This window comes from Pipistrellus hanaki, assembly GCF_964339955.1.
Source record: "Pipistrellus hanaki genome assembly, chromosome: 14".
In the NCBI taxonomy this organism is placed as follows: domain Eukaryota; kingdom Metazoa; phylum Chordata; class Mammalia; order Chiroptera; family Vespertilionidae; genus Pipistrellus; species Pipistrellus hanaki.
The window spans coordinates 22472827-22490760 of NC_140516.1; the positions used below are offsets into that span (position 1 = coordinate 22472827).

Consider the following 17934-nt stretch of genomic DNA (forward strand, 5'->3'; position numbering starts at 1 on the left):
GAGGAAAGGAAGGGCCGTGGTGCCAGGACCCAGCAAGGTGGCCGCTTGACCCTCACAAAGGTGTAGAGTGGAAGAGGCAGCTCAGGGACAAAGGGCCCCTTGAATTGGAGTCACATGGGCTGCGGAGGCCGGAGGCCGGATGAGAGGTGAGGTGGGAGGGAGGGAGGGGAGAAAAACTTCACACTGCTCTTACAAATTGGTTAGGCATTACAATATCAATAGCAGCCCCCAGGTAGTAAGTCCCTGTCCACACCAGGTGCTTAGTATGTCTTAACTCCAACCCTAACAAAAGGAAATATCCACAGGCATATTATTTTATCCTCATTTCATGGATGAAGAAAAGGAGGATCAAAGTGAAATGACTAAATGACGAGTCAAAGGCATGCAGCCACTAAAATGCCAAAACTGGAGAGCAAACACAGACCTGCCTGCCTCGGCTAGTCTGAGAGCCTTCATCTCAAGGTCACAGAAGCACTGATACGGGAGATACCGAGATGATCACACATGGGGTAAAGAACTCTCTAAGAAATCAGAGCGAGCACTCCTTTTCTCAAAGGCAGCACCTATGCAGAAACAAAGCGCCAACCCCTACAACAAAAGTTGTGGCTTGGGCATTGGGCATACTCGTGCTTTTACAAAGGGCCACAACTCTCCAAAAGGTAGGAACCCTAGTTGGATCAGGCCCAATTTGATGTTGGATGGCAAGAGAATCTCAAGAGCCATATCCCTCCAGGAACACTAGCCTGGAGCACTTAATCTTACCAAGTCTGGGGTTCCCATCGTCCTCCCAGCTAGACTGGAAGCCCCTCAGTGGCTCTGCTTCTATGATGCCCCCCCCCGCACCCCCCCCCCCCTAAAAGTGTGCAGATGGATGTTACCTCCAGGTCTTTCATGCAAAGACCACACTGAAGAAAAGTTCGAATGGATATGAAAAAAACTGATTTTATGCCCCAGGGATTAAAATACAGGCTTGCAACAGAGGGCATGGATCATAAACAGACCCAGCCCTCCTTCCACCATGCCAGCCAGCCAGCCGAGATGGCAACGATTACTCTTCTCAACAAGAAAACAACAGCTAACTCAGAATCACGCTGCCCGGGTCCATTTCAAGAGCAGATGAACATCATGTCAAGAATAATGGACAAATACATCTACAATGTTTGCAGCATGTGCCCTGCGCAAGTGAAGGCAGGCAGTGTCTAATATGTCAAAACAGGCCAACAGTTATGGCAGTTAAGCCCCATGTATGTGAGATACCATGGATTCCAGGGCTGCTGAAATGCTCAATCATTACCCCAAACATTTATTATTTTGATCAAACTTTGTAATAACTTGCACAAAAACAAAACGTTCCAAGAGGCTTTCAGTGGGAGAGTTAAGGATATACTTTAATGGTAAACAATTACATTCTTGTGTCATCTGATACTTTTTCCCCTCCTTTCTTTTTGGGAACATGCTTTCTGAATTTTCAATAGTTCCTTTGTGAAGGCATCTGTTCCTCACATAATTGAAAAGATGTTTGTGCAGTGGCATGCTTGAGAGTACAGTTATTTAATCTTAATGATAAAGGCCCGAGGACAGAAAAATCATAAGTAGAAACCTCTTGTTATTTATCAAAAAGAAATGGGGCTAAGACACCTAATCTATTCTCAAATTTAAATTCATGCCTGATGAAAGCTATCAATAAGACATGGACCTGCAAAGTTTCTTAAATACAACAGCAAGGTTCAGAGGGAAGTGGGGAGGGGGAGATAGGGCAAAAACAAAAATGAGACAATGAAGGAACTTGACAAAGAAAAACTGCTGTTTGGCAAGCTAATTTCTTTCTTTCTTTTTTTTTTTTTTTTTTTTTTTGGGTCAAACAAAGAACTTGCTGTAGTTTACAGCATGACATACACACTTGATTAGCTTGTGCCTGAGGGTGTTTTTACACTCAACAGTGTAAACTCCAACTTCTATTAATTACAACTTGCATTTTGAGACAAATTTAAGATTTTTTAAATAGAGATTTTTTTCCCCCCAAAGCTGTTGTGTATTTATTTCTTTTTAAAAACTGAAACCAGTTTTTCTACTCCAGGGCTTGGCAAGGGTTTTGTTTTCCTTTTGAAAAGTTTCTAGAAATATCCAGGCATTGGAAAGTTATCAGAGCATGTTAGGCATGCTGAGTGATTCGGAGGGAGGCTCTTGCTTATGAAATTACCTGACTGTCCTTCAGGGGGAAATTCTTTAAAGGCGATAGGAAGCTACTCCAGGCTTAGGGTGCTTACACCCACTCAGCTCGGTTCCCTTGGAATTACAAGTGAGGGGAGGTGGAGACGGGAGAGCAGGAGCACAACCTCAGCCTAAATCCCAGCACCTGGTCTTAGGATTCCTGGCTGCTGGCCATTGATAAGGGCCAGGGGGCCTTCTGTAGATTTGGGGGAAGGAGAGATGAAAGTACCTAGGTGGCAGTGTTGCAGAGAGGTGACCAACACAGGGCCCACTCCCTAGAGCCCCTTTACCAAGACAGTGTTTAGAAAGGAAATGCGCCGAAACCAGTTTGACTCAGTGGATAGAGCATCGGCCTGTGGACTGAAAGGTCCCAGGTTCGATTCTGGTCAAGGGCATGTACCTTGGTTGCGGGCACATCCCCAGTAGGGGGTGTGCAAGAGGCAGCTGGTCAATGATGCTCTCTCATCAATGTTTCCAACTCTCTATCCCTCTTTCTTCCTCTCTGTAAAAAAATCAATAAAATATATATATATTTTTTAAAAATAGAAAGGAAATGCAAGTCCATGATTGGTCAACTCCACCACGGGTTAGGATGGGGCATGATCTACCGGCTGGACCTCAGGGCAAGTGAGTTAAAAGACACAGAATCTGTCTTTGGTGTATCCAGTTTGGAAATTCAGCCTTAGATCTCTCCTGACAGCCCCTCCCCACCACTTAGCTCCTACCTCTCCACACATTTCCTAGAGAAAACCATCTTTTTTTGTTGTTGTTAATCCTCACCTGAAGATATTTTCCATTGATTTTTCCAGAGAGTGGAGGGGATGGGGATAGTTAGAGAGAGAAACATCAATGTGAGAGAGAAACATTGATTGGTTGCTTCCCACAGGCGCCCTGACCGGGACTGGGGATTAAGCCAAGGCACATACCCTTGACCTGAGACCCTCAGTCTGTGGGCTATGCTCTAACCACTAAGACAAACTGGCCAGGGTGAAACTGTTCCTTTTTGTTTGGATTTTATTTAATTCATTAACCCCTAATTCTTGAGTCCCTGATATGTTTATGTAAAACAAGGAAGTTAAACTGGGAAGAGGAGGGTCCTCAAGGAAACAATATCACAAGATCCTTGCCCTCAAAGTTACACTCTTCTTGAATTCTTACAACTGAATTGTTTTAGACAATTTAGGATGATCTATCTCAAGTTCTAACCTATAATCTCTTTTAAGATCCAGTTTACATTCTGGATGCTTCTGGAAGACTGCTCATTCCAGTTGGAAATTCTCTCTTTGGTCCATGTTGAACTTATTTGTATCTGTTACTTACTTATCTCCCTACATATTAAAATCCCATTCATGTAAGTGTGGACTGAGTAGACTCACAGGATAAGCAAGGTAAGCCAAGAGTACAACACCTCAGAGCTGCAGGGCGTTGGGGGAAGGGCTGGGGGTGCTGTATAGAGGAGAGTTCTGAGACAGAGCTCCCGCTCCTGGGAAGCAGCACTGTGTTCCCTTGGCCGCCTCTGCCATGAACGTGGTAGCATGGGCACCTCCTCATTGCTTGCCAGCCCTCGTCTAAACTCTTCGGCTCATATGTTTTCATCATCCCTGCGAGTGTTTTGCACATGATTGATGTGCAAGAGTCACCACTGACCCTTGAGGACAGCAACAACCCCAAAAGGCAAATCTAGCCTGCCCAGGAAAAACTGGCCACTGAGACAGGGCTTCTTATCAATGTCAAACACCATCACAGGCTGCACCGATAGACCGACACTGCTCACGCTGTCCCAGAAAATTCTAATGACCACATCGGGATCGGCTTCAGGTATTCTGAGGGCCACAAACCAGAGTCATCTACACGAGAGCAAGCCAAGCTGGTTCAATCCCCAGCTCCTGTTCTGAGGCTTGGCTGAATGGAACAGGAGGACCTGATATGAGAGAGGAGCTTTGCCCATCATACGGCGGCTCTTCACCTAGAAGAGGGAGCAGCAGAATGAGGCAGCCCCAAAAAGCAGAGTGGGGTCCATGGGAAGCCACAGAGGGCGTGGAGCTCAGCACCTGGAAGTGTTTAGATGGACAGTGCCTCCAATGGTGGTGCTTCTTCCTGTCCTCCCAGGGCAGGGCATTGATGCAGAGACTGGATTCGATTCCTGTGGTACAGAACTTGGCCGCCTGCAGGCTACATTTTGCCCATGGGCATGTTTAGTTTAGCTTATGTAAAGTCTTTTCAGAAATACTGGGACCAATATTTGCAAGTCAGATGATTTCCCGTAAAAATTATCTCCAAAACATGAAAGGTCTGGAAGTAGAGAGACTGTATCTGCCTGAGGCAAGAGTGTTGGCTGATCCTACCTGGCCTCCCTGGCCTGGCTTGTCTGTGTCAGGTTCCTTCTTTCCCAGCTGGCCACCTGCACTACCTACGCTACCTGCTCCTGTACACTCTCAAGCTTGTGACCACTGGTGCAGAGCAATACTTCTCCAGTGCCCCGGGTGAAGGACTATTTCTTAAACGTCCCATCTGTTGTCTACCAACACTTCCATAAAACACCATCTTACTGGAAAAAAGCAATATTGAAACAGGCCTGCAAAATACCAGCCTCACTTTTTTTTATTATATCCAACAGACACAAAGTTATTCTGGTAGGTGGCTCCATCAGTGCATCGCTGCTTATTTGCAGTTGCTGTGCTTGGCTCACCCTGGCCTGGTATCCAACAGTTCACACGGGGTCAGAAAACCTCACTGGGCAACACTGGCCCGCAAGATGGCTCCGGGACCTCTCAACTCTAAAAGGCTGCCATCCTGCCTGGGACTTGCTGCAATGTGCATCGATTAACTTCAAGGGTGTCAACATGAGCAAGAACACACCAACGTCCTGGACATGAACAGACACGAACAGGATAATAACTCACCTTACTTTCCCCTGGCCTTTCCCCACAATATAATTAGCTGAATTCCTTGGAACCTGATATATTTTTGGCATATATCTTAACTAAGCACATACTTATCTCCCTCAAAGCACAAACCTCCCACACCCGGCCTTCCAACTTCGGAGAAAAAAGGCTGAAGCGCCAGCTGACTGTCACCCAGATTCTGCGCGAATGCATCTGGCTTGGGGACAGCTCACCCCAAGTCACTGCAAAGGAAGCCGCCTGAGCCACGCAGCAGGACAGTCTTGCCCGAGAAATGCTTACGGAAAGAGCAAAAGGTTAGAATTTGAAATTGGGCTCGAAGTCTGCAAGAAGGTGAAATGCAATTGCTCACCCTCACTCCTCCCCCACAAACAAATACTTTATGATTTTGATTCTCGAAATACTCAGACAAAAACACGGCATAAAGTGCTTTCACCTTGATGCTTCTTTTTCAATCCCCAATAACAACTTCATGTGCCCTACCGAAACAGACCATGTAATTTAATTCAGGAAAATCAAATCCAGTAATCTGGTATTCTGTGTAAAGATCTTTTCCCCCTTGCACGTGCTCAAAAAACATTTAGAAAGAAAACAGATCTGCATGTGAAAACAAAGCCTTTAAAGGGAATGGCTGTTCCAGAAAATCGAACTAAGAGAATCCCATAAAAGTAATCATTTCCCTTTTCTGTTCCTTGACTGATGGAAGCTGGCATTTGGGAGCACCTTCCATAAGGGCTGAGTAAGGAAGAAAACATTCCCCTTCAAAGGTTCCTGTCCAGGAGAGGTGGCTTTTTTTTTTTTACATTCTCATCGACAGTAACTTTGACCTATAAATCCTGAGCAAGAAATGTCCAGAATAACCACACTTCATAAGCTTTGCTGAGTTTGAGACATCTACATAGCAACGGTCTTATGACGGGGAAACATTAATGCTTTTTATATTGGTGATCAGCTGTAACATGAGCAATTAAGTACAGTACTAATGGACTGTGGCCAGGAGCCTGGTACTGATATTAAAAACTGACAGAGATGAATAGGGTTGGGAGCAGAAGCAGGCTGACAAAGACATTTTTATGAAGTGCGTGGACCCATTTGATTTAAGCCAATCAGAGGCAAGTGTGGACGCGTCAGGCCTTCAGCAACAACGATGCATTCACAGGCATTGTACCATTCCTACTATGCCTTAAATAAAAACACCCATTGATTCTTTTCAACAACTCGCACTTTCATTATTACACTCATTAATAAACCAAAAGTGCACAACTAATACACAAGCAATATTTACTGAGGAACTGGCTATTTTTTTTTTTTTTTTCTTCCTTGTAGGAAAATGAAAACATTTACGGGAAACGTTGAGCCACACTGCATGAAAAATAAATCAGTGGATAATGCAGGGGAGATCACTCATTTCTTCTTCATCTTCTAGAACAATGAAGTTGGGGGTAGGGAAACAGGAAAAGGACCAAGTGTCCATTGTGAAAGGAATGAGAGACCAGAGGAACCAGTGACAGTGGAAAAACCCCCTCTGATTTAAAAGGATTTGCAAATTTCCAAGATCATCTTCTGCTAGACGTTTTGCCCACAACATCCTGACTCTTTCAACTCCATGAACCCTTTTTGAAGACAATGGTCTTTCACCAATCTAGTCACCTGTTTTAGTTGTATTAGCATAGGCTGGGACTAGCAAGAATGAGTAAAATAGGCCATGCTCATTAAGTACAGTGTTAGCCGAGAGCTTCAGCTCTTCTTTGCCCAAAGCAGAACTTTGTCAGGCCCCTGGACAGATCGGAGCGTCCTCTGCCCTTCTCCGCTGAAACCATGAAAGGGAAGTAAAGCCACTGAGATCAGTAATTCCTAAACTTTCCTCCCACAGCGCACAGGAACATGGCTGACTCCTTTAAAATCATGATGGGTTCAAATGAGGAAGAGTGGCATTATTTTACATTGAGTCTGATTTTTAAATTTTAGTTATTTTTAAAATATATATTTTCATTGATTTCAGAGAGGAAGAAAAAGGGAGAGATAGAAACATCAAGGATCACAGAGAAACATTGATTGGCTGCCTCCTGCACGACCCCCCCCTCCCCCCCGCCCCGCCCACTGGGGATCTAACCTACAACCCAGGCATGTGCTCTGACCGGGAATCGAACTGTAAACTCCTGGTTCATAGTCAACCACTGAACCACAGCGGCTGGGCTGATTTCTTTTTTCAATCTATCATCTGCAAATTTGGCAACTTAACTTGTATTAATTACTAATTATTCAAGACACCCTCATATCTGATCACCACAATATGAGGGGCCTAGACAGTAAAGGGACACACCAAGGCAGGGTTCAAGACCTCGCTCATTGCCTGGGGCCAGCTGTGCTTGAACCTGGGCTCAGGCTCTGCACAGGGATTCCCACTCAGCAGGGGGATGAAGGTCTCATCGCCAGTTCCACCCTCTGTGCTCTATTTGGTGATGCTGGGGCTCTGTCAATGACGTCTCGTTTGTCAGCTCTCTTCCTAGTGGGATTCTGCAAGTGGGGCCCTACCAGGTCCAGGGAGAAGGGACCTATTTGTATTTTGCTTGCTGTTCATTTCAGCGCCAACCCAACAGTAACTTAGCCTGAGCCCAGCTCCACAGGCTCCTCCTCTGAAGCACCAGCATAGGTTGGGTGCCTCTCCCCAGCAGGGATCTGAACCCCAGATCTGTGAGGCCCACTCTCTGTGAGGCAACACCTCTTTTTTTTTTTTTTTTAAATATATTTTATTGATTTTTTTACAGAGAGGAAGACAGAGGGATAGAGTTAGAAACATCGATGAGGGAGAATCATCCATCAGCTGCCTCTTGCACACCCCCTACTGGAGATGTGCCCGCAACCAAGGTACATGCCCTTGACCAGAATCGAACCTGGGATCCTTCAGTCCACAGGTTGATGCTCTATCCACTGAGCCAAACCGGTTTCGGCAGGCAACACCTCTTTTCTCTATCCTCCCAGCCCTAAGAAAACCGGTTGTGACCTATATTCATGTAGTGCTTCACACCAACACTTGTTTAAGCTATCCCAATAGTAAATTTTCTTTGTTGGTACCTAGTGTGGTTTCTGTGTTTTCTTTACTGATAGACAAATTCACAGTTCAAATTCAAAGACAAAAAATTTTTAAAAAATATGTATTCCAGCCCTGCCAGTGTCACTAAGCTGTTGAGCATCGACCCATGAACCAGAAGGTCAGGGTTCAATTCCCCATCAGGGAACATGCCTAGTGTGTGGGCTCAATCAATCCCCCAGGTGGGACATGTAGGAGGAGGCCGATTAATGGTCCTCTCTCATCATTGATGTTTCTATCTCTCTTCCTCTCCCTTCCTCTCTCTGAAATCAGTTAAAACATATTTTTAGAAAATGTAATCCAGTGGGAAACCAAACCTTTATGAACTATCCTGCCTCTGCTTGGATCTCACAAGCTCTGAGTTTGAAATCAGAGAGCCGAGTCAGTCAACACTTCAGAAGGGAAATCCTATTGATAAAGAAGGTGGTGTGACCTAAATAAATTAAGTATGGGCTTAAAGCACAGAGTAAGGATAAAGCATGGGCTTGCTAACTGGTCTTCTATGTTGGATTTCACAGTCCTAATTCAAAAGGAAAATACTCCCAAATATGAGTAGAGAAGAGAAATTTTTAAACATCTTTAGTAATATTTCTTAGTTGCTAAAATTTGAGGTATCTGCTCTTCCAGGAAGAGATAAATCATGAAACAAAGTACACAGTCTTCAAAAGAATATATCTTGCCATTTTGTATAAGATTGAGGTTAGTTTTATCCACAACTGCTAGAGTAAATTAAAGTCAATCCTTTTTTCCATCCCAAACCATATCTATTTTTTTTAACCAAGTGATGCCTTATAATATGTTTGATTGATTTTTCACTCTTCAACTGGGTGAGCTAGCTAACAGCTGAGATACATTCCTTTTTCAAATCTTAATTGCTATTAAGTCTGATGGTTCACATACTGGGAACATTTGCACCTGGAAGTAAGAAAGGTTCACCATCAGAATAGAATCAGTTTCTAATGAAAATGTTCTTATTAAAGCCTTGAATCATAAGTCAAAACCAAGTTGATTATGATACCTTGGATGCTACTTACAGAACACTCGCCTGAGATAACAATGCTATTTTGAGCTAATATTTTCGTAGTATACCTGTTATGTACAGTGAGAATGTGGGTTTCCGTATTAAGTACTGGGAGAAATCACACTCACACTTGAGAAATTAATGTACCATATTGTAAACAATGCTATAAAGAATAGTAACTTGAATTCCTGTTACAAATCCTTCTGGATCGTAACATTGTTAAGAAAGGCAATCTCTTGGGAATGCTTTGTGGGAATTTTCCATGGGGTACTAAGCCCAATTCAGTGTCTTATAAAAACTACAAAACCATGGTAAATTTCATTGAGTGGCTATACTAAAAGAGGCTCTGTGTTAAATGAAATACAGATAAAAATATAATTGAAGTCTAAAGAAATATGACTAAGGGTTAATGAGTTAGATGACAGTATTAGCTGAAATTCATTTGTAAGATCCAAAGGTGGGTGGTAAGCATATGGGTTGAAGTTGGAATGGTAACTATGTGAAAAAAAAAAAACATCAAATTTATCAGTTGTGTTTTAACTTACAAGCAAGTTCACTGGCCTGTTTGTTCATCTGACTGTGTCTTGCTTCATTCTATCCATGGCCGTTATTAAAACACACACACACACACACACACACACACACACACACACACAGCCTCTACTTGGATCTCATAAGCTCTGAATTTGAAATCAGGGAGCTGAGTCAGTCAACACTTCAGAAGGGAAATGCCATTGATAAAGAAGTTGGTGTGACCTAAATAAATTAAATATGGGCTGGAAGCACAGAGCAAGGATAAAGCATGGATTAGCTAACTGGACTTCGATGTTGGGTATCACAGTCCTAATTCAAAGGGGAAAATACTCCTGTGGACACAACCCTCAGATTAGTCTAATTTGATTTGATTACTTCTTGTTTGCATTATCATCACCTTCCTGAAGAAGCTTTAATCATTAGAAAACCAAACCTCACAGAGCTTGGCAAGAAAGAATTGCCCGGGTCAAAAGCATGGCCATGGAATAAAAATACCAAGATAGGAGAAAACAAAAGACCTTATCTCGGGCCAATTTCCTTATTAAAGAAATGCCTACTTTGCAATATTAATACATTCAACATTAACACATTTTAATGTTAATACAGTTACATGGTGACCTCCTAGTAACAATGCGGACCTGTGTTTCCTAGATCCTAAAGGTTCTCAGAAAACAGATTGAGTAATCTGGGTGGGGGGTTGGAGGACAGTATTGTCAGGCAGGTGGTCACAGGATAAAGGCAAACTTAAAAGAACATCTAATTTTAGCCCCAGTAACCAGAGAAAGCCATGTCCCTTAAAAATCACAAGGAGGTATGCCAAGGAAAATGCTAGCGGGATATTTTTCTGTTTCCTAAAAGGTCCTTTCCCTCTGGTCTTAGCCCTGAACCGGAAATGCCTTCTAATTAACACACTTTCAATTAAGCAAGAACTTTCCAAAATTAAAAAAAAAAAAAAAAATTACCTTTCATAATGTCTGCGGGTGCACGTGGCGGCGCTGGTGCTCCCAGGATTACCACCCAATTCATCGTAAATGTGTTTCCATTGGCGGCGGGCTGTTATCTGAAAGAATGGCAATGGGAAATTCAATCTGGCATCGGAAGAGATTCGCAGTGGCAGGATTCAATACATATGCAACAGTCAGAGGACAATGGTCTGTACTGGAAACCCAGAAGCAGGGGAGTCCAAATGGGTACACGGTGGGGACATGGTTTTACAGTGAGTTCTCGCTTTCAGCGCTTTGCTTTACAGTAAAAATGGAATTCTACCTTTGGCTCTATATCACCCCTAGTGTCTTTTCATCCCTAGTGTCTTTTCATCCAAGGTGTCTTCTTTAATGGTAACCAGATGTCCTGCTTTTGGTGGGACAGTCCCGATTTTTGGATCGGGACTTTTTAAAAACACCACGGGACAAACTGTTAAAAATTGGGACTGTCCCGCCAAAAGCAGGACATCTGGTCACCTTAACTTAGGTAGTTATTTGCCCCCCAAGGTCTCAAACTTGTACTCTGTTCCTTGATGTCATGTGATACAGCATCACAAGAAAATAAAATGGTCCATTCCTAAACTATATATCTTAGTATTTCCGTGTAAACGAACAGAATTAACATAGGTTGCTCAAGGGGGTGTGGAAAAGGGTGGCCTCGGGGAGAGAAACCCTCTTCACCAAACATACTATTATATCTTCTGACTTTTGAACCCTGTGATACGTTGCCTGCTTTAAAAACTAAATAAATTATGACATAAACGAATTAAACTGATCAAGTTGGTTATGGAATCTGCAGTCATTTCAAGCTACATTTTTATGACAGCTCCTCTAGCCACCAAAACAAAATCAAAATCTACAAGTGTACATATCGCGCAAGCTGTTTATTTTTATCCACTTAGGTCAGGAAAATGGGGTATCCATCAAATCCTATGAAAAGGACCATATTCCAAAGTTAAAATGCGAGGCGTATACATTATTGAGTTAGGTGAATAAAAACAAACAGCTTGCAATCTACTGAACGGCACACTATGGCCTAGTTTTATTTATTTATCTTTCTTTCATTCTATTTCCTTACGTAAATTAAGATTTTTTACAAAATAACAGATGCGTGAGCTGGCAGATGATGAATTGCGGGAAACCCATCTTTTGCGACATCCCAGCAAGCCCAGTGTTTCCTTGAACTAGGAAGGCAGAGCAAGATCTAAGGCCCCCGTAAAAGTTTCTAAATTAGGTCACAGGAAAACTGTGAGTGGAATGTGGAGGGGGCAGGGCATGGCCACGGGGCCCGTGGCATTTCATACAATCAGAGCAGGAGGCTTCTGGTGAGAACTACCCCAGAGCTGCCCACGGAGTACACTTCGGGGCTAAAGACAGGAATCCAGGGGGAAGAAATCTGCACTTGAACCAGGGGTTGGACATGTAATCGTTATGGAGGAGGGCAGGGGTGGTTAAATATTAGAAGGTAAGTGGTACCTTTTCCATTTCAAGTCCAGAGAACCCCTTCATTTCCACAAAGCCTTCTCCACAGGCCCACGTGGGACCCCGAGACTATGCGAGTTCTGCATTGTTCAATTTCACAGACATCACGCTTGAAATAATTTCTTTCAATGGTTCTCATTAGAAAGAACCACCTTGACCTCACGCAGGTGTGGCTAAAAATAAACCCTCCTTTATTTGTGGCTTGGTTTCAATGATAATTAACGGTTTCAAGCCCCTTTCAAAACACTCAGAATACATATTTTGGTGATTGTGTTGCATTTAATTACAATCTCCCTCCAGCCTTTTAGATAATACAATTCCAGGCTGGTCTATGAGAGAAATCAGGAAGAATCAAGGAAGAAGAACCCTCTCTCAGATAGGGTGTGTGAGCCTTGGGAGCCCAGCAGGGCCAGGAAACAGCCTGCATCTGTCCCTGCCATCACTTCACAACGGACCATCACTCCTGTCACTCTTGGATCTCATGTACACTGTATTCCATATTTGATAAAGAGTTTTTTTTTCACATCCATATAGTATCGTTTAATCCTCCCATCAGCCTGTGAGGCAGATTATATTAAAGAAGGGAGACTCCGATGAGAGGCTGCATGACTTGCCTACGGGCACACAGCAGCAGAATGGCAAAGCCAAGGTTCATACTGATGTCTCATGGTCCCAAGAGCGACCTTTTCCTACGACATTAAAGCAGCCTCCATATCAGAATGGCCTCCTGAAGAGCCCATGGTTGGAGCGGGGTGATAATACAGAACTACAGGGGCCCTTTGCTTCACAGATGACTGTGGGAAGTATTACTTCTGCTACAAGTTCTCAACTTTGACCTAGTGGGCAAAGGGCCTGACTACGAGGTCAGCAGGGATCTAAGGGGGTGGGCTAGGTTAATAATGCTTTAAAATGTTGCTCTTAACCCCATAAAACTATGGTTCCTTCTGTCCTGGCTGCACCTGTCTCTAGGTAGACCAGAGGTTTTCCTATTATGTTCACCCCATAGAGTCACGGATAAGTTCCAATTATATCTGAATCCATCCATGCACACATCCATCCATTCAGCATTTACTGAACATCTCCCATCTGTTGGGCACTGTGGTAGCAGTGGAGATGCAACGATGACAACCAGACCCAACATGTCTGCATCCTTGGGGAAGGGAAAACGGATGGATGTCAGCAATAAACAACTGGCCAAACACCTACACAAAATAATACAGATTGTGGAAAATGTAATGAAGAAGAGACCATGGCTGATAGGGATAATTTTGGAAACTGACCATGTCCCCCTCGCACACTCTATCGTCTAGACTAGGGGATGCCCTGTTAAATACTTGCCTATCACAGAGCTGACAAAACTCCTTTAAGAATAAATAATGAATTCTCAAAATGGAAACCAAAATCTTCCTCCCTCTAGGACTGAAATGTGGCATCAGGAAGCCAGCATCAAGCACCATTTGGTGCTAACAAGCCATGAGCAGCAGGCCAGGGGTCTGTGTCAGCCCCAAGCCAGCAGGCTCCCATTTTTAAATAGTTTTGACCAGTGAGGACTCATCCGGAGTGAAGACCACAAGGGCCGGGCCTCCAAGGAAGAGGTCTCTCTGTGTCCCCAGGGTCCACGGGCCAGCCTGGATGAATCGGGCCATTTTGAGACATTTTCTTTCCACAGGAAAGTCATAAAATGTGCTCTTTCCAACTGCTAAATGCTTTTAAGTGCACGGTGCTCCTAGGTGCCCAATGTTATTTTTTTTTTGTGGGTTCAGGTGCACTTCTAATACAAATGCTGACCACAGGCTCTAAAGCAAGCAAGGTCTGCATCCTCCCATTATCCAAACTTTATAATAGGTCACAGGACCCTATTAGGAGAGAGGAAAAGACATGAGAACTCTTCCTGGCCCAGCTACTGGGCATCGTGCTCCCACCTGTATAAATCTGCCTTCTGTTGTAATATGCCTGCATCAGGCCTAATTACTCATTTACTTAGGGTTTTTATTCTGTTGTCCAATGTGCTTTAAACACTATCTGGGGCAGAACCACCGGCTGCTTCCTTATATCCAGCCCCCAGCCCCATTTTGCTGTAAAGTGATCTAGCCAAGGGGTTAGTTTGATCAATTTTCCCTATGCTTCAGGCCTCTTGTTCATGTTCACGCTCAACTTCTCCCTCTATTTATTTTAGGTGTTTAAAGCTACAAAGAACTTCTGGCTCTTTGTTTCCTCAAGAAAATGGCCACATTCACCAGGCAGTTATTTCTTTTGGATTGTGCTTCCCCTGTCATCTCCTTCAAGGTCCTCACTTCGATGACAGGGGTTCAGGACAGCAACCCATCTGCTAGTGCTGCCTGTCTCAGGGCGCTGTGTCAGGTGCAGAGGCACGGAGGTGGAGGGCTGAGGGTGCGAAGGCATCGTGAACAGAAAGAGAGGTTGCAACTTTCAAGGTGATTTAGCAGGAAGCACAGCCCCATACCATGAACCATGAAGCAAGAAAGAAAAGCTGAGTAGACCACACCCAAGTGAAATAAACCAATCTAGGTGTGTGTGTGTGTGTGTGTGTGTGTGTGTGTGTGTGTGAGAGAGAGAGAGAGAGAGAGAGAGAGAGAGAGAGAGAGAGAGAGAGACCCAATCATACTTGGAAAACACTTGACAGTTACTTCTTTCCCCAGTGTGGTCAGACCTGAGAAACTCTGAAAAGCACTCCACACCTTTTATGTTCATGAAGTTTCAGGGCTCATCAATACAGCGGTTTTCAAACTGCGCTTTGGAACCCAGGCGATGTGGTAAAGGTGGCCTGAAGCTAACTCTTCATCTTGCCCACCCTGTAAAGAAAATAGGTCCAGCCCTAGCTGATTTGGCTCAATGGATAGAGGGTTGGTCTATGGACCAAAGGGTCCTGGGTTCAATTCTGCTCAAGTGAGCCTGAAGGAGGCAGACAATTAATGATTCTCTCTCATCATTGATATTCCTATCTCCTTCTCCCTTCCTCTATATTTTTTTAAAAAGAAAATAAAAGAAAACAGGCCCAGTGAGTGGGAAAGGAATTGTCACTTAAGAAAAACTGGACAACTGTTTTAAGCCAAGACACAGACTTCAAGCCTTGATTTTGCTCCCTTTGAGGTTGCAGGGATGAAATAATCTTGGCATTGTTGTGGCCTGGTGAGGAAACAGCAATCAGATCTTGTAGGACTCTGGAGTTTCCATGGCTTAAGAATGCGCAGGAAACATGAAGTCAGAAGGAGAGTTTTCCGGCAAGCAGTGCTGCCCAGGCTGCTCTGAGAAACAGCGTCTTTCTCAGGACACCTTGAGGGTGTGCTGAATTAAAGGAGGATGACTTTTTTTTCCTGGTAGTACTCCAGGAACTGGAGCCTTTCAAAACTACATGACATCATCTTTGGCCTCACAAATTTTGAATTAAGCAAGAGGTTTTGTCTGTCCAGAGAACTAGGGTTAGCAGATTGAGAGGATGTCATGAAATGACAGAATTTCTCTCATTTTTGTCATTTACTGACATCTTTCTTCAAAGTCAGAATCTGATGCCAAAGCCTAATCCTTCCAGGGAGAAGATAAGCAACTTCTTCTTCCAGATGAGAAATGATGGTCCTGTCTCACCCATGGGAAGACTGGAGCTAATAGCTAACATTCTTCAAAGGCACCACGTGCATGGTCTTCTGCCTCTCGCTTTACTTAAGACCCATCTCCCTGTTCTACTACCCTCTTTCCAAACAGTGCCTCTGGCAGGCCATCAAACGGGTAGCCAAATGGAAATCACTTTAGCAAACCACCTTGAACTCAATGCATCCTGCTAATATCCCAAGCTACCCTGTGAGCTTTAATTGCTTCACCAGAAACTGAAGTGCAGGCCTCTTAGCTCATCAGCAACTTTATCCAGTTCTGCATCTTCAACTGTCAGTACCAATACTCTAAAATAGGACTGCAAAGGAAGGGTCTTCATTGCCAACCAATCAAAATGCCAGGGTTTTTTGTGTTTTTTTTTTTTTTTTTTTTTTTTTGTTTTTGTTTTTTTTCAGAAATCAAATCCATTCAATATATTTATAATCTCTAAATCTAAGGATGCAGAGATACAATGTACATTTCCAGCAAAGGTAGAGGACCCCAAGAAAACCGAAGATAACCACTAGTCAAATGTTATAAAGGCTTAAAATAAAACTTTTGCTCCTCTTTCTTTTTCAAAATTAAATGTGAGGGTACTGAAGAACTGAAATGAAATAATCCATAATTCACAATTCAAACCAGAAGATCTGAAATAGTTTATAACCACAAACAAAAACAAACCAATTAAGATGGCCTCTTTTTATAACCAGAAGGAATTCCAGAGGGATGTCTTTATCCAATCACAAGTTAATTGCAGAAGAGATACATTTACAAATTTTAAACTTGATATGTTTTTATTATTGCTGAATATTTACACCATCCAGACTTCTTGACTCATTTCCTAAACTGACACATTTTTCTCAAGAATCAGATAAAGTTTCAGCAGGTTATAGTTTATCTGCTAAGGATCATGTTAGATACAAAGAACTGACTGAAAGATGCTACCAACAAAAGTAGGTTATTAAATATTTTTTTCCAAGAATCACCCAAATTATGTAGAAAGCAATCTGGATACATAAGGGACTGCAGAGAATGGAAGGCTCAAAGAATGATCACTTATGAACCTTCTGTAACTTCCAGAGCTATGGAGGGTAACACAATTGTGCACAAAGTTCTCAGCTGTCAAGATTTAGGAGAATGCCCTGATGATCCATGCAAATGATTTCATCTCCTTGTACCTCAGTTTTCCCATTTGTAAAACAAAGGCTGGGGCTGGAACATGGCGAGGATCTTTTTCTACACAAAGGCCAATTTGTGAAAAATAAAAAATGTTAGGGTGCTACATTTTTCAAAACTGAAAATAGCTTACTGAGTCCCAATTTAGATTACCATTTACTAAATGGAAAAATACTCATGGGAAAATTTTGGCTTCTTTTGAGTCAACAGAATGTTAATATGTTGGATGTTTATTTGGTAATGGCATGAAGATAGCTTTCTACTCTTTGACATTTGACTTAAATGGGATCCCATTTTGAAGCTATGACCCATGAGGTGAAGTGTTAACAATCACTGTTACACTTGGCTTTGAATTCACCTCACCTGGACAGCTTAAGAAAAGGGAATCTCAGGCTCAGGCCCTACAACAAAGTTACTATGTCAGTGTGGAGGCCTAAACAATGGCTTAGACTTTCAAGTTCCCCATTGAAAACTTGAACCCTTATTGTGGAGTAACCTTTGGGAACCACTGATCTAGACAATTCTAAGACCTCTTTTGAGCTCTAAATGACAAGTCTGCACTTGTTCTGGTATCAGATAATCTCACAGATAAGTGTCCTTTGGTAACACTGTGATGACAACTTAAGTTCCCAGGCTTTGGATATTATTCATACAGCTTCTGGAATAAATTCAAAACTGAATTTTCCCTGAACATGTCACCATTTCATTAGCCAAAATATACCAAGAGAGAAACTTGTTCTTCACTTAGGAGACTCAAAAGCTTAAGTGTAGAATGGGAGTGGCAACCTTAAGTGCCTACAGGGCCAACAGGTAACATGAGGCATATAAAAAAAAGGGGGAGGGGGAAGAAAAGAAGGAAGGGAGAGAGGGAGAGAAGAAAAAGTCCCACCAATTAGCTCCATCTAGTTTATGGCCTCAGATGAAGAT

At 43.0% G+C, this 17934-nt stretch overlaps 1 protein-coding gene and 1 long non-coding RNA gene across 4 annotated transcripts in view; both read right to left on the reverse strand.

The window, feature by feature from the left end:
- The window catches only part of ARID5B (AT-rich interaction domain 5B), a 177974-nt gene that overhangs the window by 13655 nt on the left and 146385 nt on the right, over positions 1 to 17934 (reverse strand). For all 3 annotated transcript variants that reach the window (XM_084903951.1, XM_084903952.1, XM_084903953.1), the window contains one exon: positions 10723 to 10820. In XM_084903951.1, coding sequence (XP_084760077.1) covers positions 10723 to 10820 — 98 coding nt within the window. The remainder of the gene's footprint in view (positions 1 to 10722; positions 10821 to 17934) is intronic.
- Positions 105 to 10712, reverse strand: LOC311632458. The gene is made up of 2 exons (XR_014796794.1): positions 8119 to 10712; positions 105 to 2543 (listed from the first exon to the last, which is right to left on the reverse strand). It is a non-coding gene; the product is annotated as an uncharacterized lncRNA (long non-coding RNA).